Below are 22,174 nucleotides of genomic sequence, written 5' to 3'. Positions count from 1 at the left end.
CTCAAAGAAGTGGACGAAAAATGTATTATCTGTACCCAGGAAATAGAATATTCTGTTAGATATCCCTTCTTGTGTCTTTGTTTCTGCAACAACATTGTCCATGCATCAGACCGATTAAGTTCACTGAGGCTAAGTTCTTTGACCCATCCTCTACAAAGATTTATTGTGTGTTGTGCCTTGGGCCAAGGCCTGATCAGTAGGATTTGGACCAGGAAAATCGTGCAACTACAATTGGCGCCGTCTGTGGGAAAGAACTAAGGCATCAGCTAGCGTAACGGTTGAGCATGGCAGAACTAGGTCCACACCAAGAGAATCCTCACCAGGCTAACTCCCAACAGACACAACCCGCTGAGTCCCAGAGGCAAAATAACCCTGCCAACCCAGGCGGCAGAGGGAATCATGAGGGAAGTGTGCATACTATCCGGACAAGCCAGAGTCACACTCAGATAGGTAGTCATGTGTCCCAGAGGCGAAATAGTCATCAGGCCATGCAGCGAGAGATAGATAACCTGAAAAGGAAGTTACGACGTGTTCAGCGAAAGCGATCTCCCTCTGACTCAGACGAGTCTTCTAATGCGGAGGATGCGAGTTACCGACGAAGGTCAAGGACCCCCCCAAGTGAAACCTTTTCCTACGAAAAGGAACCACGCCCTGTACGGAAGTATGAGAGCCCATCTAGCAAGGGTTCGGGAAACGATGCTATGAGGAAGGCGCTGGACCAGGTTTCAAGGTCACCCTTCACGTATAGAATCGAAGGGGCTAAGCTGCCTCGACGCTTCAACCAACCGGCGTTCGCCATCTATAACGGCCGAGCAGACCCGGTAGAGCATGTGAGCCAGTTTAACCAAAAAATAGCGATCTACTCGCAAAATGAAGCCCTAATGTGTAAAATCTTCCCGTCCAGCTTGGGATCAATGGCGATGAGGTGGTTCAATAGCCTGAAGACAAACGCCATAGGCTCCTACAAGCAGCTCACTTAGGCTTTCTACTCCCGCTTTATCACAAACACCAGAGTCCCTCGACCCCTCAGTTCGCTATTGTCCTTATCCATGCACGAAGGAGAAACTCTGAAAGCATACTCGGATAGATATTGGGAGGTGTATAACGACTTAGATGACAACCATGATGATGTTGCTATTAGCACGTTCAAAAGCGGTCTCCCCACCAAGCATGACTTAAGAAAATCCTTTACTGGTAAACCAGTTGCCGACGTTCATCAGTTGATGGATAGGATCGACAAGTACAAAAGGGTGGAGGAAGATCAGCTGCAAGGAAGGGGAAAGGAGAAGGTCATCCCCCCCCAAAGCAAATGATTTTAGGTCAGAACGGTATAACCTTAGCCAGCCGATGAGAGATTTTTCGCGACAGGCTGGACAGAGCAACCCGCAGACAATGAATGCCGTATTCAGGGAGCCAGTACAACAGGTACTGGAGAAAGTAAGGAACGAGCCCTATTTCAGATGGCCGGGAAAGATGGCTGGAGACCCTTCCAAACGTAACCAGAACCTATACTGCCACTATCATCAGGACCATGGGCATACCACTGAAGATTGCAGGAATCTATGGAATCACTTAGATCAGTTGGTCCGAGAAGTGAAGTTACGTCACCTTCTGCACCCCTCGAGCGGCCATCCCGGTCAAGCAATATAAGAGTCTCGAAAGGATGTGTCCTTAAGTCCCCCCACCGGAACGATACATGTCATCCTTGCCGCACCAGGAAGAACCGGGCCACCTCTCCCCAGGATACTGGCTGTTGATCGGCTCCCCTCCGAGGGCAGCCAAAGGGAATCCAAGAAGTCAAAAAAGGAAAGCTCTTTGATACTGGGGTTCTCGGACGTGGATAAGAGAGGAACTATTCAGCCTCACGATGATGCCTTGGTAAGAATTGGAGGCTTCGATGTGAAAAGGGTGTTAGTAGACTCGGGAAGTGCGGTAGAGATAATGTACCCTGATCTATACAAGGGGCTGAACCTGAAGCCGGAAGATTTGACAGCTTATGACTCCCCCCTTCTCAGCTTCGAAGGAAGGATTGTTATGCCAAAGGGGCAAATCCGACTACCCATATAGACTGGGTCGGAGGTGGTGGAGGTAAATTTTATCGTGGTCGACGCTTACTCACCCTACACCGCAATAGTTGCCAGGCCATGGATCCACGCCCTAGAAGCCGTATCCTCCACACTTCACCAAAAAGTAAAATACCCATCCAGAGGACAAGTAGAAGAGATCCGAGGAGATCAGGCCGTGGCCAGGCAGTGTATGGTGGCCGCCGTCTTACATCGACCCCGTGCCGAGTCCTCGGCCCCAGAGAGCTTATAGCAACCAGCCGCCTCGGCAAGGTAAAGTGATGGGCTAGCCGAGGAGATAAGGTGTGAAAGTTTGGAGAAGTTCGCTGTCAACAACGACCCGAAGAAGTTTTTTCAAGTCGGCTCTGAGTTGCCTTCTCAAGAAAAAGAGGAACTGATCAGATTTCTCAGAGGAAATGTCAATGTGTTTGCATGGGACGCCTACGACGCCCCGGGAGTTGATCCAAGCCTTATTTGTTACCACCTGAACGTCAACCCCTCTTCCACTCCGAAGAAGCAGCCACCCCGACGCCCTTCAAAGGAACATGCTGGTGCCGTAAAAGACGAGGTGGCAAAACTGAAGAAAGCAGGGGCTATTAAAGAGGTCTTTTACCCCGAATGGTTGGCAAACACGGTGGTGGTAAGGAAGAAGACAGGGAAGTGGAGGGTCTGCGTGGACTTCACGGACCTGAACAAGGCATGCCCAAAGGACCTATTCCTCCTACCCCGAATCGACCGATTGGTGGATGCAACCGTGGGTCACCCTCGAATGAGCTTCCTGGATGCCTTCCAGGGCTATCATCAGATACCCCTTGCGCTAGAAGACCAAGAGAAGACGGCTTTCATGACGTCCATCGGAAATTATCACTATAAGGTGATGCCGTTTGAACTGAAGAACGCAGGATCAACCTACCAAAGGATGATGACCCGGATGTTCGAGCCACAGCTGGGCAAGATCATTGAGGTTTACATAGACGATATGGTTGTGAAGAGTAAAAGGGTGTCCGAGCACGTGAAAGACCTTGAAATAATCTTCGCTATCTTAAGGGAGCACCGGTTACGGCTGAATGCTTCCAAATGTTCATTCGGGGTCAGGTCTGGGAAATTCTTAGGGTATATGGTAACCCACAGGGGAATAGAAGTAAGTCCCGATCAAATCAAAGCAATTAACAGCCTACAGGCTCCTCAAAATCCGAAAGAAGTGCAGAAGCTCACTGGCATGATTGCAGCATTAAACCGGTTCATATCGCGATCAGCGGATCGATGTCGACCTTTTTACCTCCTGATAAACAAGTGGAAAGGGTTTGAATGGTCGGAGGATTGTGTTCGGGCTTTCCAGTAGTTGAAGGAATACCTGTCATGACCACCCATCATGTCCAGCCCTGAGGCAGACGAGGTGCTGTTTGCGTACGTCACCGTAGCTCCCCATGCTGTAAGCCTGGTACTGATACGGGATGATAATGGGGTGCAACAACCGGTTTACTATGTGAGCAAGTCATTACATGAGGCCGAGGTGCGATACCTACCTTTAGAAAAGGCAATTCTGGCAATAGTACATGCCACCCGGAAGCTCCCTCATTACTTTCAGGCGCATACGGTCATCGTTCTAACTCAGCTTCTCCTTCGAGCGGTGCTTCGGAGCGCCGACTACATAGGAAGGATCGCCATGTGGAGTGTTCTTTTGGGGGCCTTTGATATTAAATATATGCCCAGATCCTCCATCAAAGGTCAGGTCCTCGCAGATTTGGTAGCGGGGTTTGCTGAACCCTCTGTAGAAACAATAACCGAGCAAAAAGATATGGATGGAAAGTCGGTTGGCGCAATTTCAGCAGGGGGAACCTTGCATTGGAAGGTCTATGTGGATGGCACAGCCAACCAGAGAGGATCCGGAGTTGGAATAGTTTTATTATCGCCAGACGGTGCTACCATTGAAAAGTCACTGAGACTCGGGTTCTCGGCTACGAACAATGAAGCCGAATACGAAGCCTTACTTCAAGGGATGATGATGGTTCAAAGATTGGGCGGAAGAGTACTAGAAGCATTCTCGGACTCCAGGTTGGTCGTCGGCCAAGTGATGGGTGAGCTGGAAGCCAGAGATGCTAGGATGCAAGAGTATCTAGGACAAGTCAAACGCCTACGGACGAGCTTTGAGTCCTTCAAACTGACGCACATTTCCAGGAGTGTAAACACCCATGCAGACTCGCTGGCCACTCTCGCCACGTCCTCGGTGCATAATCTGCCGTGAATGATCCTTGTCAAAGATCTAGTCCAAGTGAGTCCCATTAGAAGAAACCCGGCCCAGGTCCATCAGATCAGAAAGAGTCCCAGCTGGATGGATCCCATAAAAAACTTGCTCCAGAACGACATCCTACCAGAAGGAAAATTGGAGGCCGAGAAGATACGGAGGAATGCTCCTCGGTTCTGGCTATCGGAGGACCACAAACTATATCGGCGCTCCTACTCTGGGCCATACCTACTCTGCATACATCCGGAAGAATCCGAGTCTTTACCTGAAGACTTACACGAGGGGATTTGTGGAAGTCACACTAGAGGAAGGTCGCTGGCACACAGGGCACTCACCCAAGGATATTGGTGGCTGAACATGCAAAGAGAGGCCCAAGAATACGCTACGAAGTGTGATCAGTGCCAGAGATTCGCCCCAAATATCCACCAACCCGGAGGGGTCCTCAACCCCCTCTTCAGCCCATGGCCGTTCGCACAATGGGGTCTTGATATTGTCGGACCTTTCCCCAAAGCTGCGGGGAACAAGCGATACATAATAGTCGGAACCGATTACTTCACTAAATGGGTGGAGGCCGAACCTTTAGCCAACATTAGGGACGTGGATGCCCAGAAATTCATCTGGAAGAACATTATCACCCGCTTCGGAACTCCACGTACACTCATTTCAGACAACAGTCTTCAATTCGACAGTAAGAGCTTCAGGGAGTATTGCCGCGAGTTTGGGATCAGTAACCGATATTCCACTCCCGCCTACCCCCAAGGAAATGGGCAAGTCGAGGCCGTGAACAAGGTCATAGTGAATGGACTGAAGAAAAGACTGGATGAGGTAAAGGGGAGATGAGTAGAGGAGCTCCCACACGTCTTATGGACCTATCGGACAACGCCGTGACGGTCAACCGGTGAGACCCCCTTTTCGATGACTTATGGGGCTGAGGCCGTGCTCCCAATTGAGAACAACTTTCCCACACTGAGGTCTAACTCGTTTACCCCAAACAATAACGACGAGTTGTTGGGAAGGAGTCTAGACCTAGCTGAGGAAAGAAGGGAAAAAGCGATGATCCATATGGCCTATTATCACCAGAAGCTAAGATAAGGGTATGATGCCAATGTTAAACTGCGACCTTTAGGTTCGGGTGATCTCGTAATGAGAAAGATTCTCGGCAGCTCAAAAAACCCCTCTTGGGGCAAGCTGGGGCCCAATTGGGAAGGACCATATCGCATCACATCCGTGGTCGGGATAAGCGCCTACTATCTAGAAGATTTGGATGAAAAAACTGTACCTCGACCATGGAATGTAAATAATCTCAGAAAATATTATTATTAATGAAAATGGCTTAGCCCATGTTTTGTTTCGTGATTATCCTATGCCTACTGGTCTATTTACAACTATCATAGTTTTAAACAGAACCTAAGTCCTGCATGGCTCCTCAGACCACAGACTTAGGGGAAATTATTACTTATGACAACTATCATAGTTTTAAACAGAACCTAAGTCCTGCATGGCTCCTCGGACCACAGACTTAGGGGAAATTATTACTCATGACAATTTATCCAAGTTTTAAACAGAACCTAAGTCCTGCATGACTTCTCGGATTACAGTATTAGGGGAAATTATTACTTATGGCAACTATCATAGTTTTAAACAGAACCTAAGTCCTGCATGGCTCCTCGGACCACAGACTTAGGGGAAATTATTACTCATGACAATTTATCCAAGTTTTAAATAGAACCTAAGTCCTGCATGGCTCCTCGGACCACAGACTTAGGGGAAATTATTACTTATGGCAACTATCATGGTTTTAAACAGAACCTAAGTCCTGCATGGCTCATCGAACCACAGACTTAGGGAAAATTATTACTCATGACAATTTATCCAAGTTTTAAACAGAACCTAAACCCTGCATGGCTCCTCGGACCACAGACTTAGGGGAAATTATTACTTATGGCAACTATTATAGTTTTAAACAGAACCTAAGTCCTGCATGGCTCCTCGGACCACAGACTTAGGGGAAATTATTACTTATGGAAATTATCATAGTTTTAAACAGAATCTAAGTCCTGCATGGCTCCTCAGACCACAGACTTAGGGGAAATTATTACTTATGACAACTATCATAGTTTTAAACAGAACCTAAGTCCTGCATGGCTCCTCGGACCACTGACTTAGGGGAAATTATTACTTATGACAATTTATCCAAGTTTTAAACAGAACCTAAGTCCTGCATGGCTCCTCGAACCACAGACTTAGGGGAAATTATTACTTATAACAGTTCGGGAAATTATTACTTAAGGGAAATCATTTTAAGGTGTGCATGCCGTCTAGCATCATTGCAACCCTTATTCAAATTCACTGCACAACATCCCTTTCATCTCGACCGTTTATATTTATTTATGTCATTGCAAAAAAAAAAAAAAAAAGAGTGGTATCAGCACACATCCATAGAAAGCAAAGCAAACATTCTATATTAATATTCCGAGGACAATACAAAGAGAGGTCCTTACAAAAGAACGCGAAAACAGGACGACTCTCGTTCAAAAAAAAAAGAAAAAAAAGAAAAAAAAGAAAAAAAAAAGGGAATACAAAAATTAAAAGCCTAGTAGCTAAGCCTTAGCGGGAGGATCTTTTTTCTGCTGTGGCTGAGGAGGAGGAGCCTCGGTGGTAGAGTCCGTGGCAGGATCCTTCGCTTTATCAAGCACAGGGACGGCATCAGGCACTGCCAGATCCTGCTCCGAAGCCGCTTGGTCGCCATCAGGATTCTCTCGGATCTCCTGAGGATAGAAGATGTTCTCGGGCAGTCTCAGCGCCGAATCCACAGGAATTCCTGCAACATCAAGGGCATGAGCCCATGAGATGCTGCAGTAGTCCCTACACACCTCGGGGATCTCCTCGGATAGCCTGGCCTCCTTTTCTTGGGCCCCGAGCTGGCGAGAAGCATTCTTTTCAGCCTTTGTAGACTCTCAGATAAGCTGAGCCTCCTCTTTGACCCGCTGTAGCTCATCCTTGAATTTTTGAAGGGAAGTCTTGAGATCCACCACCGCCTGCTTCTCGGTGGCAAGGTTGGTCTGGGTCGCGAACAGCTCTTTACGCTGATCCTCCGCCTGGGTCTCGGCACTTTTCAAACCGGCCTCTGCACTCTTGCGCCGTTTCTCCAACTCCTTGAACTTCTCCGTAAGTTCAAGGTGATCGTGTTTGAGGGACCCCAAGGTTTTCTCCATCTCCGTCCGAGACTGGGTCTCAGCCTCAGCCCGACTGCGATTATCACGACAAAACTACTCAGCCACAAATACCTGCTGAGTAATCTGCAAACAAAACAAGATTGGTTAAAAATTTAACAGGGTTAAATAAATTAATAAAATAGTGAAAGGGTCACTTACCATGGCGAGATCCCTTTTGAGGGATAGGAAAATCTCAGGCTGAGAGAAACGCCTGTAGGCCTCCATATCCCGAGGAAGGAGTAGGGGTTGCTCCAAGGCATCAGCTACATACCCTGCTCGGCCCCTGTTATAGTCTCGGATCGAGGCATTGTAGGGTATAGCAACCCCATCCAGCTCCAGCTTGGGGCTCCATGTACGCGGGGTAGCGCGCACTTCAACACGGTTCCCCTCATCCCGGCTTTCCACGGAGTCACCCCTTCTGCTCCTTGGCGCCCGGGTGGTTTTTTGCTGCTTGGTCGGCTGGGCAACCACCTCACCCTCCTCAGGAGCGTTAACCGGCCTTTTCTTCTTCAGGTCCGGATTAACCTTAAGGCCGAGGTCCGAGGGATCCTGAGGGACCACAGGAGGAAAGGTCTGGGCCTGTGACTGAGTTGGTCCCTTTGATGACTGACCTTTTGATGACTGACCTTTCCCTCGGGAGGCCATCAACTCCCGTAAAGATTTTCCCTTCCTGGCCATGGGCTCTATCTCTTCGTCCGAGGGGTCGTCCGAGCAGGTGATGATTAAGGGAACACCAACTGCGGAGTGTTGGTCCTGCTCTCCTTCAAGATCAGAAAGCTCAACCAAGGGGGCTTGCTGAACCTCCTCCTCAAAATAAAACTCGTCTATCTCTTCCTCAAGGGAAAGACGAGATGATTCGGTTTCCCCTTCAACCGGAACAGCAAAGCCAGGGTCGTCTGGCGGAGGTAGTTGCTCTGCTAGATAAGGATCTCGAACGCCGGGTAGTACGACTGGTGGAAGATCACGTCGAGCTAGGAACCCGGTCTTAAACACATCAATCCTAGCCAACCTCGGACTGCCAGCCCTTATGGCGTGACCGATAGCTTGGAAAAAGCGGCTTAGAGGTTGATAGCCCAGAACCAGATGAGCCACACGTAACTGGCCGTCCTCAGTAACGTAAATTTCCGACCTTAGAAGGTAGTTCAACGCCGGCACGTTCACGAGGCTTAGCCGAAGAGCGACATGAACTTTACCTGCAAACGTCCAAGAAAAGTGGGGTTAGTTCACGAAATTTTCCAATTGTAAAGAAAGCGAGAAAAATAACCCCCTAATACTAAAACCTTTCCCGAAAAGGATTGGCCCTAAAGACGCCGCACCTGGGATTCCTGCCCGAGTTGGACAATGAATACCATCGAACCACTCCCCCGAAGCAATAAGGAAATCCTTCTTCACGGTCTTATTGGATACTGGGAGACAAGAGATCAACCTAACGACCTCGGATCGGGATTTAAGATAATACCCTCCTTTCTCAATGTGGTGACACTCGTACAGATAAACCATATCGTACCAGGTAAGGCCTAGATTCATCCGCTAGTCTAGGATGTCTACACAGCCTAGTATCTTGAACATATTTGGGGCACACTGATGCGGCGTCCACCTATGGTTGAACAGGTATTCCCTTGTAATCCTACGCATAGGAAGTGTCATCCCTCCCTCTATGAAAGCAGTCATGGGGATAACAACTTCTCCCTCGCCTCTATCTGTCAATACTCCTTCAAGAGGATAGTACTGCAGCCCCACCCCCGGGGGAATGTGGTATTTTGCCCTAAAGGCCTCCATAGCGGCCGGAGTATTTACTAGTTTTTCGAATCTACCCATCTGAGCTGAACTGGAGGAATGAAAATAAAGACCGAGGAGAAAAGTAAAGTCCGAGGAGGGAATCAAAACGGCGAAATGAACGGAATTTACTGATACCTTCACAAAACGCTCAATGGGATGCCCGGAAATCTCTCTTGGAGGAGACGCTTCACGAAAAACGACTATGAAGGCTTAGCGGATGCAAGTATTCGTAGATCTCTGGAGTTCGATGGAGCTCTCTGGAATCCTCTGGTGTTTATGAGATGCTGGTAAAAAGAAATATGAACCTCTCTGACATCTTATATAGCCGGGAGGAGAGAGAAAAGATCGCTCCTGCCTAAAAATTCGAGAAAAAATGATGGCCGTTCGATCTGCGCCTCACCGTTGGATGAAGGGGACAGAAAGCCTCCAGAAGTAAATGGCCGTGCCTCGTAAATTGTAGCGCGTCCAAAGTAACTGCCAGCATGCGCACCCCAAGCCCTCCTTGCTTCCATCCTCTCACTAACATCAAAACCCCGTTTTTTCTCTTCGGAAGGAGATAAAAACCGGAGTTTTGAGGGGCTATTGTGGGGCCCGGCCCAAAATAATGGGCTAGTTAAACTACGGGCCCGTCCGAGAAGCATCCTGTCTGAGGAGAAGTCATAACCGAAATATTATTCAGACCCACTTACGGTAAAAGAAACCTGTCCGAGGAGTAACTCCTCCTCGGACATTACGAAGTCCGGACCAAGAGCTCGCCCCGACCATTACAGTTCATCCTCCAAGCATATAAAAAAGAATAAAACCCAAAATATCTCATGGAAAGCTGCCACCACCACATTAAATGTGTCACAACCACCCTCTTGGCCGCATTAATGAGGAAAAGACCCCTGAACAGTACTACCTTGGCCACTGCAACTCACAAGGGAGTGATAAGGGTGCCTGATAGGACAGGTGCTCAAGTGTGGGCTTAGATGATCAACAAGTGTAAAGTTCAGATAAGAATGAGAGAGCTATATAATGTAGTGGAGTCCCTCAAAGAAGTGGACGAAAAATGTATTATCTGTACCCAGGAAATAGAATCTTCTGTTAGATATCCCTTCTTGTGTCTTTGTTTCTGCAACAACATTGTCCATGCATCAGACCGATTAAGTTCACTGAGACTAAGTTCTTTGACCCATCCTCTACAAAGATTTATTGTGTGTTGCGCCTTGGGCCAAGGCCTGATCAGTAGGATTTGGACCAGGAAAATCGTGCAACTACAATATATATATATATATATATATATAAATATATATATATTTTTTTTGTTTTAAAAAATTGATTGTAGCTAGTTTTCACATTTGGTGATTCTGGAGGTTGTAGGGGTATTTAAAATTTTGGGTAAAATTTGGAGTTAATTTGGCCATTTTTGTCATCCCAAGGATATTTTAGACATCTTGGTGTAATTTGGGGTTAGTTTGGAATTTCTTTGGCCTCAAAGGTATTTTAGCCATTTTTTTATAATCTGAGGCTTATCTTATGCTTTTGTGATTCGAAGGCTTCAAGGGCATTTTCATAGTTTTTGTCATGTGTAGGGATAGATTTTTGTTTTTCTTTTTGGTGGGGGGGGGGGGGGGGGCAGGTTTAAAATGGAATTAATGCTTATTTTTGTAAGTTCTATATGGTCTGAGGGCTTTCATTAATTTCAGTGGAATTAAGGGGTTTTAGCCTTTAGGTAATTTTTTTGAAGCATAAGGTACTTTGATAATATATATAAATATGTGGCTAGTTACACAATTTTAATAAACTTTGGGAGTCTTTGCATAGTTTTGGAAAGTTGGAGGTTGATGGGAATTTGTATTGGGATTGGCTTTTGAGCACTCATATCATTGCAAGTGCTTGTATAACAGGAAAAATATCACATTTTAGCTAACTAAACCAAAAATTCATCCATATCGGGTCATGAAAAATTGTGTAAAAATATAAGGTTGCTACAATGACCATGTAAATTTACATTGGCATTTTGGCGCCACTATTCATTTTGCATTTAGTTTTTATTCTTTCTTTATATATATCAAGGATGAAAGAAGAGAGTGGGTGGTAGTTGTATACGAAGAAAGAGAAACAATTAAAAAGATCAAGAAAAATTAATATTTTAATAAAATGTAGTGTAAAATAGATAATGAAAACTCACTTAGTGTATAAAACACTTGTGAATGTTTAGATCCCTAAAAATAGATTTTCCAATACAAGCTTATATTCAAACAATATACGTGCGGAATATGAAATATAAGTAATAGTCAAATTAGCAAACTGCTCTAAACCATTAATTAATCACAACCAACAGAAATTAAAAGCTAAGAGTAAGGGAAAGAGAGATGCAAATACAAGATAACACTGACACGTGTTATCGAAGAGAAAACTGAAGAACTCGGCAAAAAATCTCTTCGCCACCCTCTAAGCGGTAGATGATCCACTAGAAAATCAGTTGGGATACATGAATAGCAATAGACTCTCCAAGCCTAATCTATCCAATGCACCTAAGCTATCCAAACTTCTTGCTCCAACAAGGTTACGCTTAACCGTGTATTCTCTAACTTTTCGGATCCCACAATTTGCCCATTGCATCAACCAATATGAATTGGTTCTCTCTTGAACTGCTTCTCAAACACCAAGAACCTTCTCACTACTTTGAATTTGGTGAGGTAAGGATTTGGTTTATGATCCCCTCATAGGTATGACAATGGAGAGGATGAGAGTAGAAGAATTTGGAGAATTAAGTGTATAAGATTGTGGATGAATCAATCTTGTTTTTTACTAGGGTTTCTCTTTCAAAATTCTCTTTGAAAGCTCTCTACATTTTGTGGGTATAAGGATATTTATAGTAGGGTATGAGATGGAATGTGAAAAGTCACTTTTCTGCAAAACAGGGTGTACTAGCGAGTCACTCACGACTGGAATGAGTCAGTAGTTCTAGTCACCAATTACCAGACTAGGCCAGATTGTATTTTTTGTCCTGTAGAGACCCAATTGGCCTGATTCTTCATCTTCTTGCATGCTTCACACATGTGCTTCATTTTGGCAAGTTACCACTCGTGAGTCAGTCGTGAGTCCAGTCACGAGTCACCTTCTTGTTGCACACTCTTAATCAAATCTTCACACACTCTCACACACAACCCTTACATTATTCCCACCTAAATACAAGGTTTTTAAATGTTGAATTACAAGCAAATTTGACAGGGAATAAAGACAACACATAGTTGAATAAATTCAACTTTACAGATAATCTGATGTGAAGTGCTTTGAATTTTTTTTTTTTTTTTTTTTGAGAAAATGAGTTTTTTGAAAAGTGAGTATGTAAAATAAATAAAAAATAGGTTTTATGCTAAAAACATAAAAGATAATCTGATGCAAATGATCTAAGGATTCTAGCTTAGATGTGGTTTTGTTTAGGGGTTGGCTTTAAAGCTTAGGCCAAACGTTGGTTTCAGTAAGTGGGCTTATAACTTAAACTTTCGATGGGCTTTTGTTTAGGTGTTTGAGGCAATTGGGTTTGGTTCAAAGTTTTGTTTGGGTTTAATATGTATGGGCTAAGAGGGGATTTTTAAACTGAAATGGGTTATGGGCCACTTATGGGCTTTGTTTTAATATGGAAAATGAACTTATGGGCTTTGTTTTAATATTGAAAATGATGTTGATATTGTGCAATGTTTTTGTGAATTTGTGTGTTGATGCATTGTGCACTAGCGTATTCCAATATGGCAATACTTGTAGAGTTGCAGGGAAGGAAAAAGAATTCATCAGTGTTACATGCTTGATCAAGGAAGATGGAAGTAGTCTTTGTGTTGCTTGTTCTTATTGCCCACTTCCACTTTGATGCTTCTTTTCTGTATCCGCTCTTTTTTATTATATCTTTCTCCTTCTTTGCATACCACCTCTACTGCTCTATGTTATTGTTGCTGTTGTCATGGTTGGCTTGATAGAACCAGTTTTGTGTGTGTGGGGTTTCTTTTGAATTTTTGGGATTTTCTAAGTCCATTGTGAGGGAGTTATGATGGTGGTTGGTCTTATATGTGAGTGGTTTTCATGTTCTTAAATGGAGCTTTTCTGTGTATTAGTTTGCCTCGGTTTTTTTTTTTTTTAGGTCGATGACAAGGAAGATGATGGAGGCAGATCGAGGGATGCTTTGGTGATGCAAAGAGAACATATTGAAACAGTGTAGGAGGTCGTCACCAATGAACCATTGAATTTTAGGTCTTTTTTTAATGAAAAAATCTTGTTGCATGTATGTATAGCGTGTGAACACACAACCAATTATAATTGAAAACGAGACTTTAAGTCAATGTATGCAACAAATACTACTTTTTTTTTTTCAAATATGATTGACACTGGCTTCTTTTATCTTTGGCTCGAATGATATATTTTGATGTTAAACTTTTGAATTTTTGCATACTAAACTTAATAAAAATAAAAATAAAAATAAAAAAGACGAAAGAAATATAAAAAATCCTATAGAAAGATAATAAAAACAACATATATGATGATAAAAATGCACTTTAATCTTGATCTTTGTTTGATTCTAATTATATATATGGCTTCTATTCTCTTCAATAATGTTGTGAATTCTTGGGTTTGAAAAGTCAAAATTTTAGATATAATGTTTATTAGTTTTATAAAGTTTTAGTTTTAATTGTTTTTTTTTGGGTATTTATAAACTGTAAAACAGTATGTATGTAACAAGTTTAACTTTTCAAGCCATCAAATTCTGCTCATATTTCTTGAATAGTCTGCTAGACTATTCAACAATTGGTCCATAATTTTCTGGTCAACTATATATTCAAGAAATCTCACTTTCATCAAGCCCATAAGATATTAAATAATACTATTATTTATTTGCAACTTGCTGTTCAACAACTTCATTATTACGGGTTGTTGAAATCCAGAAACTAGGAAATGTTATTTTAGAAGACTAGCTAGATGTAGTGAAAAATTTGTGACTCAACCTTTTTGTATTGTAACATATAGTTATACAAAGAGTACAATTGTTAGAAAGAATCAAAGAATCAAAGTTAACCCTTTTCAATATTACATGGTTATACAAAAATTTTGTTTGTCAGAAGAATCAAACAGTCAAAGAAAAACTATTTGCAGAACTAAAATTAGTAAAGCTTGTTTGCAAATTCATCAATTGAAGTTCCCTCTCTTCGAGAATAAGCAGATTTTCGTGCAAGTTCTTTTAGCTGTGACAAGCTTCTTCCGAACTTCAAAGCCAACTTCATCTCAAACAACTCCCCATTCTCTCTTCTTTCCAAATCTTTTTCTTCAAGTGTGCCTTCAATTGATTCTTCCAATAGGCGAAAGAAGCCAGCGTTGTTTCTATACATCTCAAACACCATTCCAACTTGTCCACCATGCTCAAAAGCATTAACAGCACTTCCTAATGCCCCAGCAGCCACCGCTATTATCGCTGCCCATGATCCATTACCCACAAAAGTGGAACCGATGGCAGCAATGCCAGTGAGTAATGGGCCTGTGATAGCCAAAATCTTGTTGATCTTCAACATCAAGTTGCCTAGCCTTGCATAGTCTTTAATGTCTTTTCTCTTCACCACTTCAATAATATCTCTCATTTCAACTTCCAGCTCCTCACTCCAACCATTCTTCACCATCTTACGAAATTTACCTTCTTGTGCTTTGGTTTTGTTCTGTGATTGTTTTGATCGCCACCAAACAGCAGGTTCAAACTTTGAAGGAAACTTTTCGAGCATTGCTCCTAGCAAGGGAAGTGGGAAGGCTTTATCAAGAGCCAAGACCTTTTCCATCACAATTTTCACATCCTCCTGAGTTGGATTGCCAAGAGTGAGGATAGTTTCGATTTGGCTTTGGAGTTGCTTGAACAATCTGGTAGCATTACGTTGTTCCTCAGCGAGTTGTGAGGGCTGAATTTTGCTCATTATAAGCGACAATCCTGTGGCTGCAGAGTACAATAGCGCGGACGATAATTTCAAAGCCAGTAGAGGGATTCCAGCGCCTCCAATTGCTCCAACACCAGTTAAGGTTGCAGCAGTAAGAGTTATCATGTTGATAGAGTTCAAAAGAAGGGTGTTCCAATTGTCACGTTGCTTTCCAATGTTATTGTGCATCTCTACCCTATCAGCTACAGCTTCTAAAAGAGCATAGAGTTGGGTATTTGCAATACTAGTGGAGTTGTATGATTCAACATCAATTGGGACTGTTTTTGTAAAGCCAGCCCTCATGTTCAATTCCTCAACCACAGTTCTTGTTGTCATTTTTGGTAGTGACATAGGGACTCTTGGAAGTTTTGGGACAGGAACAGCAGCACGGATTTTGTTTGAAGAAGAAGAGAGTACGAGGGATGAAGCTTGTAGGTAAGCCATTTGATTGAGGTGGTCTCTTTGGTTATTTTCTTTGTCTTTGGAGGATGAGAGGTTGAGAATGGAGGTAGATATGCATGTGGAGTCTTATTTATACCAACGAAATATAACTGATAAGAAGGGGTCAGATGTGGAAAATATTGACTGGCAACTGGCTTGACTAAGCCCAATTGGCTGACCCATTCCCTCTTCATAATTTTCAAATTCAAAGTTTGCTCTCTCATACCACCCAGTAAAAACCTATTACTTCAAACCTGGTCGCTATTTGACCAATGCTGCCTGGTCAGTTTCTACAAGTTAACAGAACAAAAATGCCACTAGAACTACTGTACCCTTTCAGACCAGGCATGCACTCTTGTAAATTGTAGTATTTACTGTGAACCTGATGGAGAAAGAAATGGTGAGGGCTAATAAAATACAAAATTTTATTGATAAAGAAGAAATATAAAATAAGGGATAGGATAAAATTTAAACTATTAACACTTGATGTGTTTGGTCAAAAGTTTTGTAATTTAATAAACACTTTTGGTGTTATCCGTGCATCAACAACACCCTTTTTGCAGCCATTAAAATTTATTTTATGTCATCTTAATACTAAAAGAAAAACAGTAATTTCATATGGGTGAAAATTCCATAACTTCTAAATTCACATCATATAAATATATATATATATATATATATATGTGGTTATCATTGGCAATTAAGGGTAAATCGATCTTTTTACTTTTCATATGCAAAATGTTGCTTTGACCAAGGTTGTATGAAGTCTTAATTTTGATTTTTCAATAAAGATTCTTGCCATAGACATGCATTCACAGGATCATTCTAAGCTTATTAATTCCTAAAGGATTAATTTAAAATTAATACAAAGATCAATTCATATATTGGTTGAGCTTTTTCTTTATGATGGACATTTAAATACCAGATGATTCCAAGTGGATAATGCATAATTTCTTTTATTATTTCACATACCTTTTTTTTATTTTTTATTTCTTAATCTTGTTGGATAATTTATGTATCTTGATTAACTAAAGAAAATTTTTAATTGTGAAAAAACATAAAGAGCCTATAAAAGCTTAAAGACTTAAATTATACTAAAAGCTTAAAGACATAAATGATACAAATTCATGCTAAAATATTTATCTCTTTACTTGCTCTAAATATTTAAACAAAGTAATACGTAAATGGTAATAAATAATAGTAATTGAAATTTTCATTTTTTGAAGCTTCAAAAAAAAGCAAGTATTTACTTTGCAATAGTAATTTGGTCATATTATTTGATCAATTCTAACTTCTTGATTTGAAATGTTCTTGTTTTGAAGTGAGTCTAATAAAAAATAAATAAATTTAAGGGAAAAAAACCTTTGTATAAGAAATTGAAAAGGGATCCAAAAGTTCACCCTAGCATAAGAAATTGACCCATGGACCATGGTGAGAAGTGAGAACTACGACTCGAAGTGGACTAGAATTTGGTTAGGGTGCATGGACGTAAGTTTTGAGTCCAATAGCTAATTAGGATTCTTTTGCTTATGTTTTTCCTTTATAAATTTTTTTTAAAAAAAGTACAAAAACATGTGTTTAGATTAATAGGGTGTTCTTGTTAATATAGCTTATTGTTTAATTCATTATATTCTTCTTTTAGACTTGATAGATTTGTTCTTTGTGTTGATTTCATGCCATAATCATATATTCATAAAAAAAATATTTTAACATGATTCATTCATCCACCCCCCCCCCCCCCCAAAAAAAAAAAAAAAAAAAAAAAAAAAGAAAAGAGATTCTTTCATTGATATGGCAGATTTAATCGTATAATTATGTTTTTGGTGCATATCTCTCAAGTAGATTTGTAGATCCATGCATGCACATATGAATTATGATAGTATGTGTCACAATCATAATTCTAATTTTCATTGCTTAGAATCGTCCTATGATAGATTTGTGCATTTTCTTTTCGTAAAAATGAGGCTATTTTACATAAAATTATGAAAATTAGGTTATATTATTAAATTTCTAGATTTGAGATCTAATCTGAATTCTTATGATAATATGTGAAATATGTTTATTCTTTTATGTATGAAAACATCTACGCCGAGCACCTTTCAATGCAAATTCTAATGTGCTCGTGCATTTTCAAGCGATTTGTTGATGTTCTTGCTTTGATTGACCACCTTTGTAGTCCTTTTGGATTAGCTTTCTAATGCTACTTGTTTTTCCTCAGTCATACAAAACAAATAAAGCCTGCGCTGGTTGAAATTCAAATCCAAATTTGATTTAGCTTTAATATCATTTTCCTTTGAGTAGTTGTTCCCTTTGGTCTTAAATTGAATTGGGTTGACCTTCTTTAACTTGATTAATGTCTACATCAAAATTGAGTCCATCAGATATTTTTTTTAAGCAAATTCACTTGTGCCATTGTGCAATTTGCACGTTAACTCGTTCGTTTTTATAGAGCTTGCTAGAATCACTTTCAAACCCCATTAAAAGACTTATTCATGCTTTAAAACTCATTTGGAAGTATAAAATTAATTATTGAATATTATTCCAAAACCATTCTATAAAATGCATTGATCAACACAAAATAAATACAATAATGCTTTCTAATAAATACAATTATGATACATCAAGTAAACACTTGGCCAAGAAATATTTATTTAGCTACTAGCATCATTCATTTGCATGAGTAAACACCTCGGCAAGATGCATATTTTTACTCCGTCAATAATTTATCTCATACAACTATTCACTATCAAAAAAAAAAAAAAAAAAAAAACTATTACATTCTAATCAGCCGAGGCAGAATACAGACCAATATCAACCACATGTGAGATCACTTTTTATTTTTAGGAAAACATGAGAGATCACTTAGTTAAAGCAAATCATTGCCAACCTTAATATGACGCATATGCAACGGGCCAAATTATGTTGTGACTGGTTTTTTGTGTGTGAGGATAAACGGTAGAATTATGTTGTTACTGTTGAGAAAATAAAAACAGAAAATAAATGAATAATTTGTCTCTCTATAATTGTTCAATAGAGGGCCTTTATATACCGGCATGAGAGAGTGTTGTACTTGCAAAATATGAGCACAATAAGAGCATTCCCATCAGCTCTCTCATAAAAAATGCCATTTTGACACTCCAAAATCCTACTTTATTATTTTAGCACATCATTTTACAACATACCATTTATCAGATATTTTATACTTCAATTCTATACATTAAAATAATATTTACAACACATTAAAATATTATTTACTACACATTAAAATAATATATTAATTACTCTCTATCATCCTCATCCTCATCGTCAACAATGGCACAACCCCCACTGCCGCAACAACGGCCACCAACAACCACTGTCGCAACAACACCGACAGCCACCACCGGCACAAACTCACATCCACCAACGCCACCTCAAAAAAAAAAAAAAAAAAAACAAAAAAAAAACAAAAACAAAAACACAACCAGAGAGATCGGCAAAAACCCACATTTACCAAACCAAACAAACCCACATCCCAAACCCACCACCAGCACAAACCCACATCCACCGGCACAAACCCACAAACTCGAGATCGACGTGGCGAGATCAGCGATTGCGAGATCGGCGTGGCGAGATCGGCGATGAGAATGCCAGACAGAGATGTAAAACGATGGCGTACTGTTGATCGGTGAGGCCGCCGTACCGTTGAACGATGGCGTACATAGAATGATGAGACGGTGAGGGAGGGTGATCTGTGATCGGCGGCTTGATCGGTGAGGCCGCCATACCGTTGTTTTGAGGGTGAGGGAGGTGATCTGAAGAAGAAAGAGGGAGAGAACTTGGGTCGGAGAGAGAGAAAACAGTGAGAAGAGAGAGAAAACATTGAATTAAATATTGAGAGGAGAGAGAAAATGTTGAATAAAAAACTATTTTACGGAAATGGCATTTGTGTCCATACCGTCTCATATTTGAGACGGTACTGTAGCATGTTATAAAATTATAGAACATATAGAACACCTCATGAAGCTTGAACAGTAGTGTTGGATGTGCCAAATGCCAAATATTTAGCATTTGGCATATCTGATAAGAATGCTCTAAGTAAGGTAAATTGGGTCTGAGCCCATTGGGCTAGGAAAGAGTGTTATACAAGCAAAAGATGTGCACAATAAGTAAATTGGGCTAAGGCATGTGCGTTTAGTGAATATACATTAACAGTGACAACAAGGCTACAATCCAGATAGTCTCTAACCTTGTCTTCCAAGAGTATACAAAAGACTAGAGGTGTTAAATGAGTGGATATGGAGTAGGCATAATAGAGTTGGGTACATAAAATTCATTTACTCATTTATTGCCCATTTAACTAATTACTTTTAATCCAAACCTAACCCAACTCAATTATTATGAGCAAACCTCAACCTACCCATTATCCAATAATCAAAATTACAAAAATGCCCCTAAAACTTAAAAATGACCAAAGCATTCCTAAAGTCCTTTAAAATTATCAAAATACCCCCCCTAAACATAAAAAAGACTAAATATGCTCAAAAATCACTAAAAATTACCAATATATCCTTGAAACCTAAAAATGACCAAAATATCCCTGAAACCTATAAATTGACCAAAATACCCCCAAACCTAAAAAAAAAAAAAAAAAAGAATACCCCCTAAACATAAAAAAAAAAGACCAAAATACCCCTGAAACCTAAAAATTGACCAAAATACCCCCTAAACCTAAAAATTGATTGAAATACCCCAAAACCTGAAAATGACCAAAATACCCCTGAAACTTAAAAAATGACCAAAATACCCCCAAAACTTAAAAATGACCAAAATACTCCCAAACCCTAAAAATGACCAAAATAACCCCTAAACCTAAAAAATGACCAAAATACCCCCTAAACCTAAAAAATGACTGAGATATCCTTGAAACCTAAAAATTAACCAAAATAATTGCTTGAGAATACCAAATAATTTTCTTTCTATTAGTGATATAAATACAAACAATTATCTTTTATTTTCAGATAGGTGCAACTAGAAGCTAATTATGTTAAAATATTTTGCAGGTTGATCAACAACAATAGTGATTACTGGTGAGTTTTCTGTTGGCCATTTTTGAAAATTTACAATAACTGATTTTTTTTTTTTTTAATTTTTTTTATAGACTCACGAATATGTTTAACATGCAGTTTCCACCTTGGGGTCATTTCTTTTGGGACTCGTGGCATATGTACTCTACCGTGTCTGTCGCTATGACAAAATAGAAAGAGAAAATCAAACAAGGATTGAAAGGTTTTTGGAGGATTACAGAGCTCTCAAGCCCATAAGGTACTCATATAATGATGTTTAAAAGGATTATAAATCAATTTACGGAGAAGTTAGGACAAGGAGCCTATGGAATAGTGTTCAGAGGAAAGCTTTCAAATGAAATCCATATTGCCGTGAAGATCCTAAATAGTTCTAAGGGCAATGGGGAAGAATTCATAAATGAAGTGGGAACAACGGGTAGAATCCATCATGTTAATGTTGTTTGCTTGGTTGGCTTCTTTGTTGATGGATTAAGAAGGGCATTAGTTTATGAGTTCTTAGCAAATAATTCACTAGAGAAGTTCATTTCCTCAGTAGATTCTAATCGTTTCCTTGGCTGGGAAAAACTACGAGACATTGCTCTTGGCATAGCAAAAGGAATCGAATATCTTTACCAAGGATGTGATCAACAAATTCTCCATTTTGATATCAAACCTCATAATATTTTGGTAGACCAAAATTTCAATCCAAAATTTTTTGATTTTGGTCTAGCCAAGTTGTGTGCAAAGGATCAGAGTGCAGTGTCCATGACCACAACTAGGGGGACCATGGGTTACATTGCACCCGAAGTGTTCTCTAGGAACTTTGGGAGCATGTCTTACAAATTAGATATTTATAGTTTCAGAATATTGTTGCTTGAAATGGTCGGAGGTAGAAAAATGTTGGTGTAACCGTGGAGAATACTAGCCAAATATATTTTCCAAAATGGATATACAATATGTTAGAGAAAAAGGAAGACCTATGAGTCTATGTTGAGGATAATGGAAATACTAAAATTGCAAAGAAAGTAGAGATTGTGGGACTCTAATGCATCCAATGGCACCAAATGGATCGTCCTTCCATGAAAGTTGGGGTTCAAATGTTGGAGGGTGATGGAGATAACTTAACAATGGCTCCAAATCCCTTTGCCTCTACAGGCCCTACAAGAATCAATGCAAGTATGCCTGCAAGGCATCTAAACCTAGATTGAGAAGTCATCCCTGAATTAGATTAAGTATTTTCAAACTAGAGGTTCTCGATGATATTAGGGGTTGCAATCATGGTGTACTCAAGGATTATTAATCTTGCACTCACTTTAGGGACTTCAAGTTTTCTTAAATAAGCATGACTGTATGAGCAAGGCTATTCTTATAAAAAAGTACCTCTTTATTAATTTATTGTTTTTATTTTTATAATTAACTGAATTTTGGTGTAAGCAAGATTTGAATTTAAGTC

At 40.6% G+C, this 22,174-nt stretch overlaps 1 protein-coding gene and 1 pseudogene across 1 annotated transcript; one reads left to right on the top strand and one right to left on the bottom strand.

Moving 5' to 3' along the window:
- Positions 1 to 14,440: 14,440 nt before the first annotated feature.
- On the bottom strand, positions 14,441 to 15,733 carry LOC115988177 (probable F-box protein At4g22030). The gene has a single exon (XM_031111822.1). The coding sequence runs from the start codon at positions 15,677 to 15,679 to the stop codon at positions 14,441 to 14,443; it is 1,239 nt and encodes a 412-aa protein (XP_030967682.1). The 5' UTR covers positions 15,680 to 15,733.
- A 4,966-nt stretch (positions 15,734 to 20,699) lies between these two features.
- On the top strand, positions 20,700 to 21,929 carry LOC115984870 (annotated as a pseudogene).
- The last annotated feature ends 245 nt before the right edge of the window (positions 21,930 to 22,174 follow it).

Source organism: Quercus lobata, chromosome 4 (genome assembly GCF_001633185.2).
Source record: "Quercus lobata isolate SW786 chromosome 4, ValleyOak3.0 Primary Assembly, whole genome shotgun sequence".
Classification (NCBI taxonomy): Eukaryota; Viridiplantae; Streptophyta; class Magnoliopsida; order Fagales; family Fagaceae; genus Quercus; species Quercus lobata.
This window is presented reverse-complemented; position numbering and strand designations above follow the sequence as displayed.

Coding starts and splice junctions, on each gene's coding strand:
- LOC115988177 (XM_031111822.1), bottom strand. CDS start 15,679: ATGGCTTACCTACAAGCTTCATCCCTCGTACTCTCTTCTTCTTCAAAC.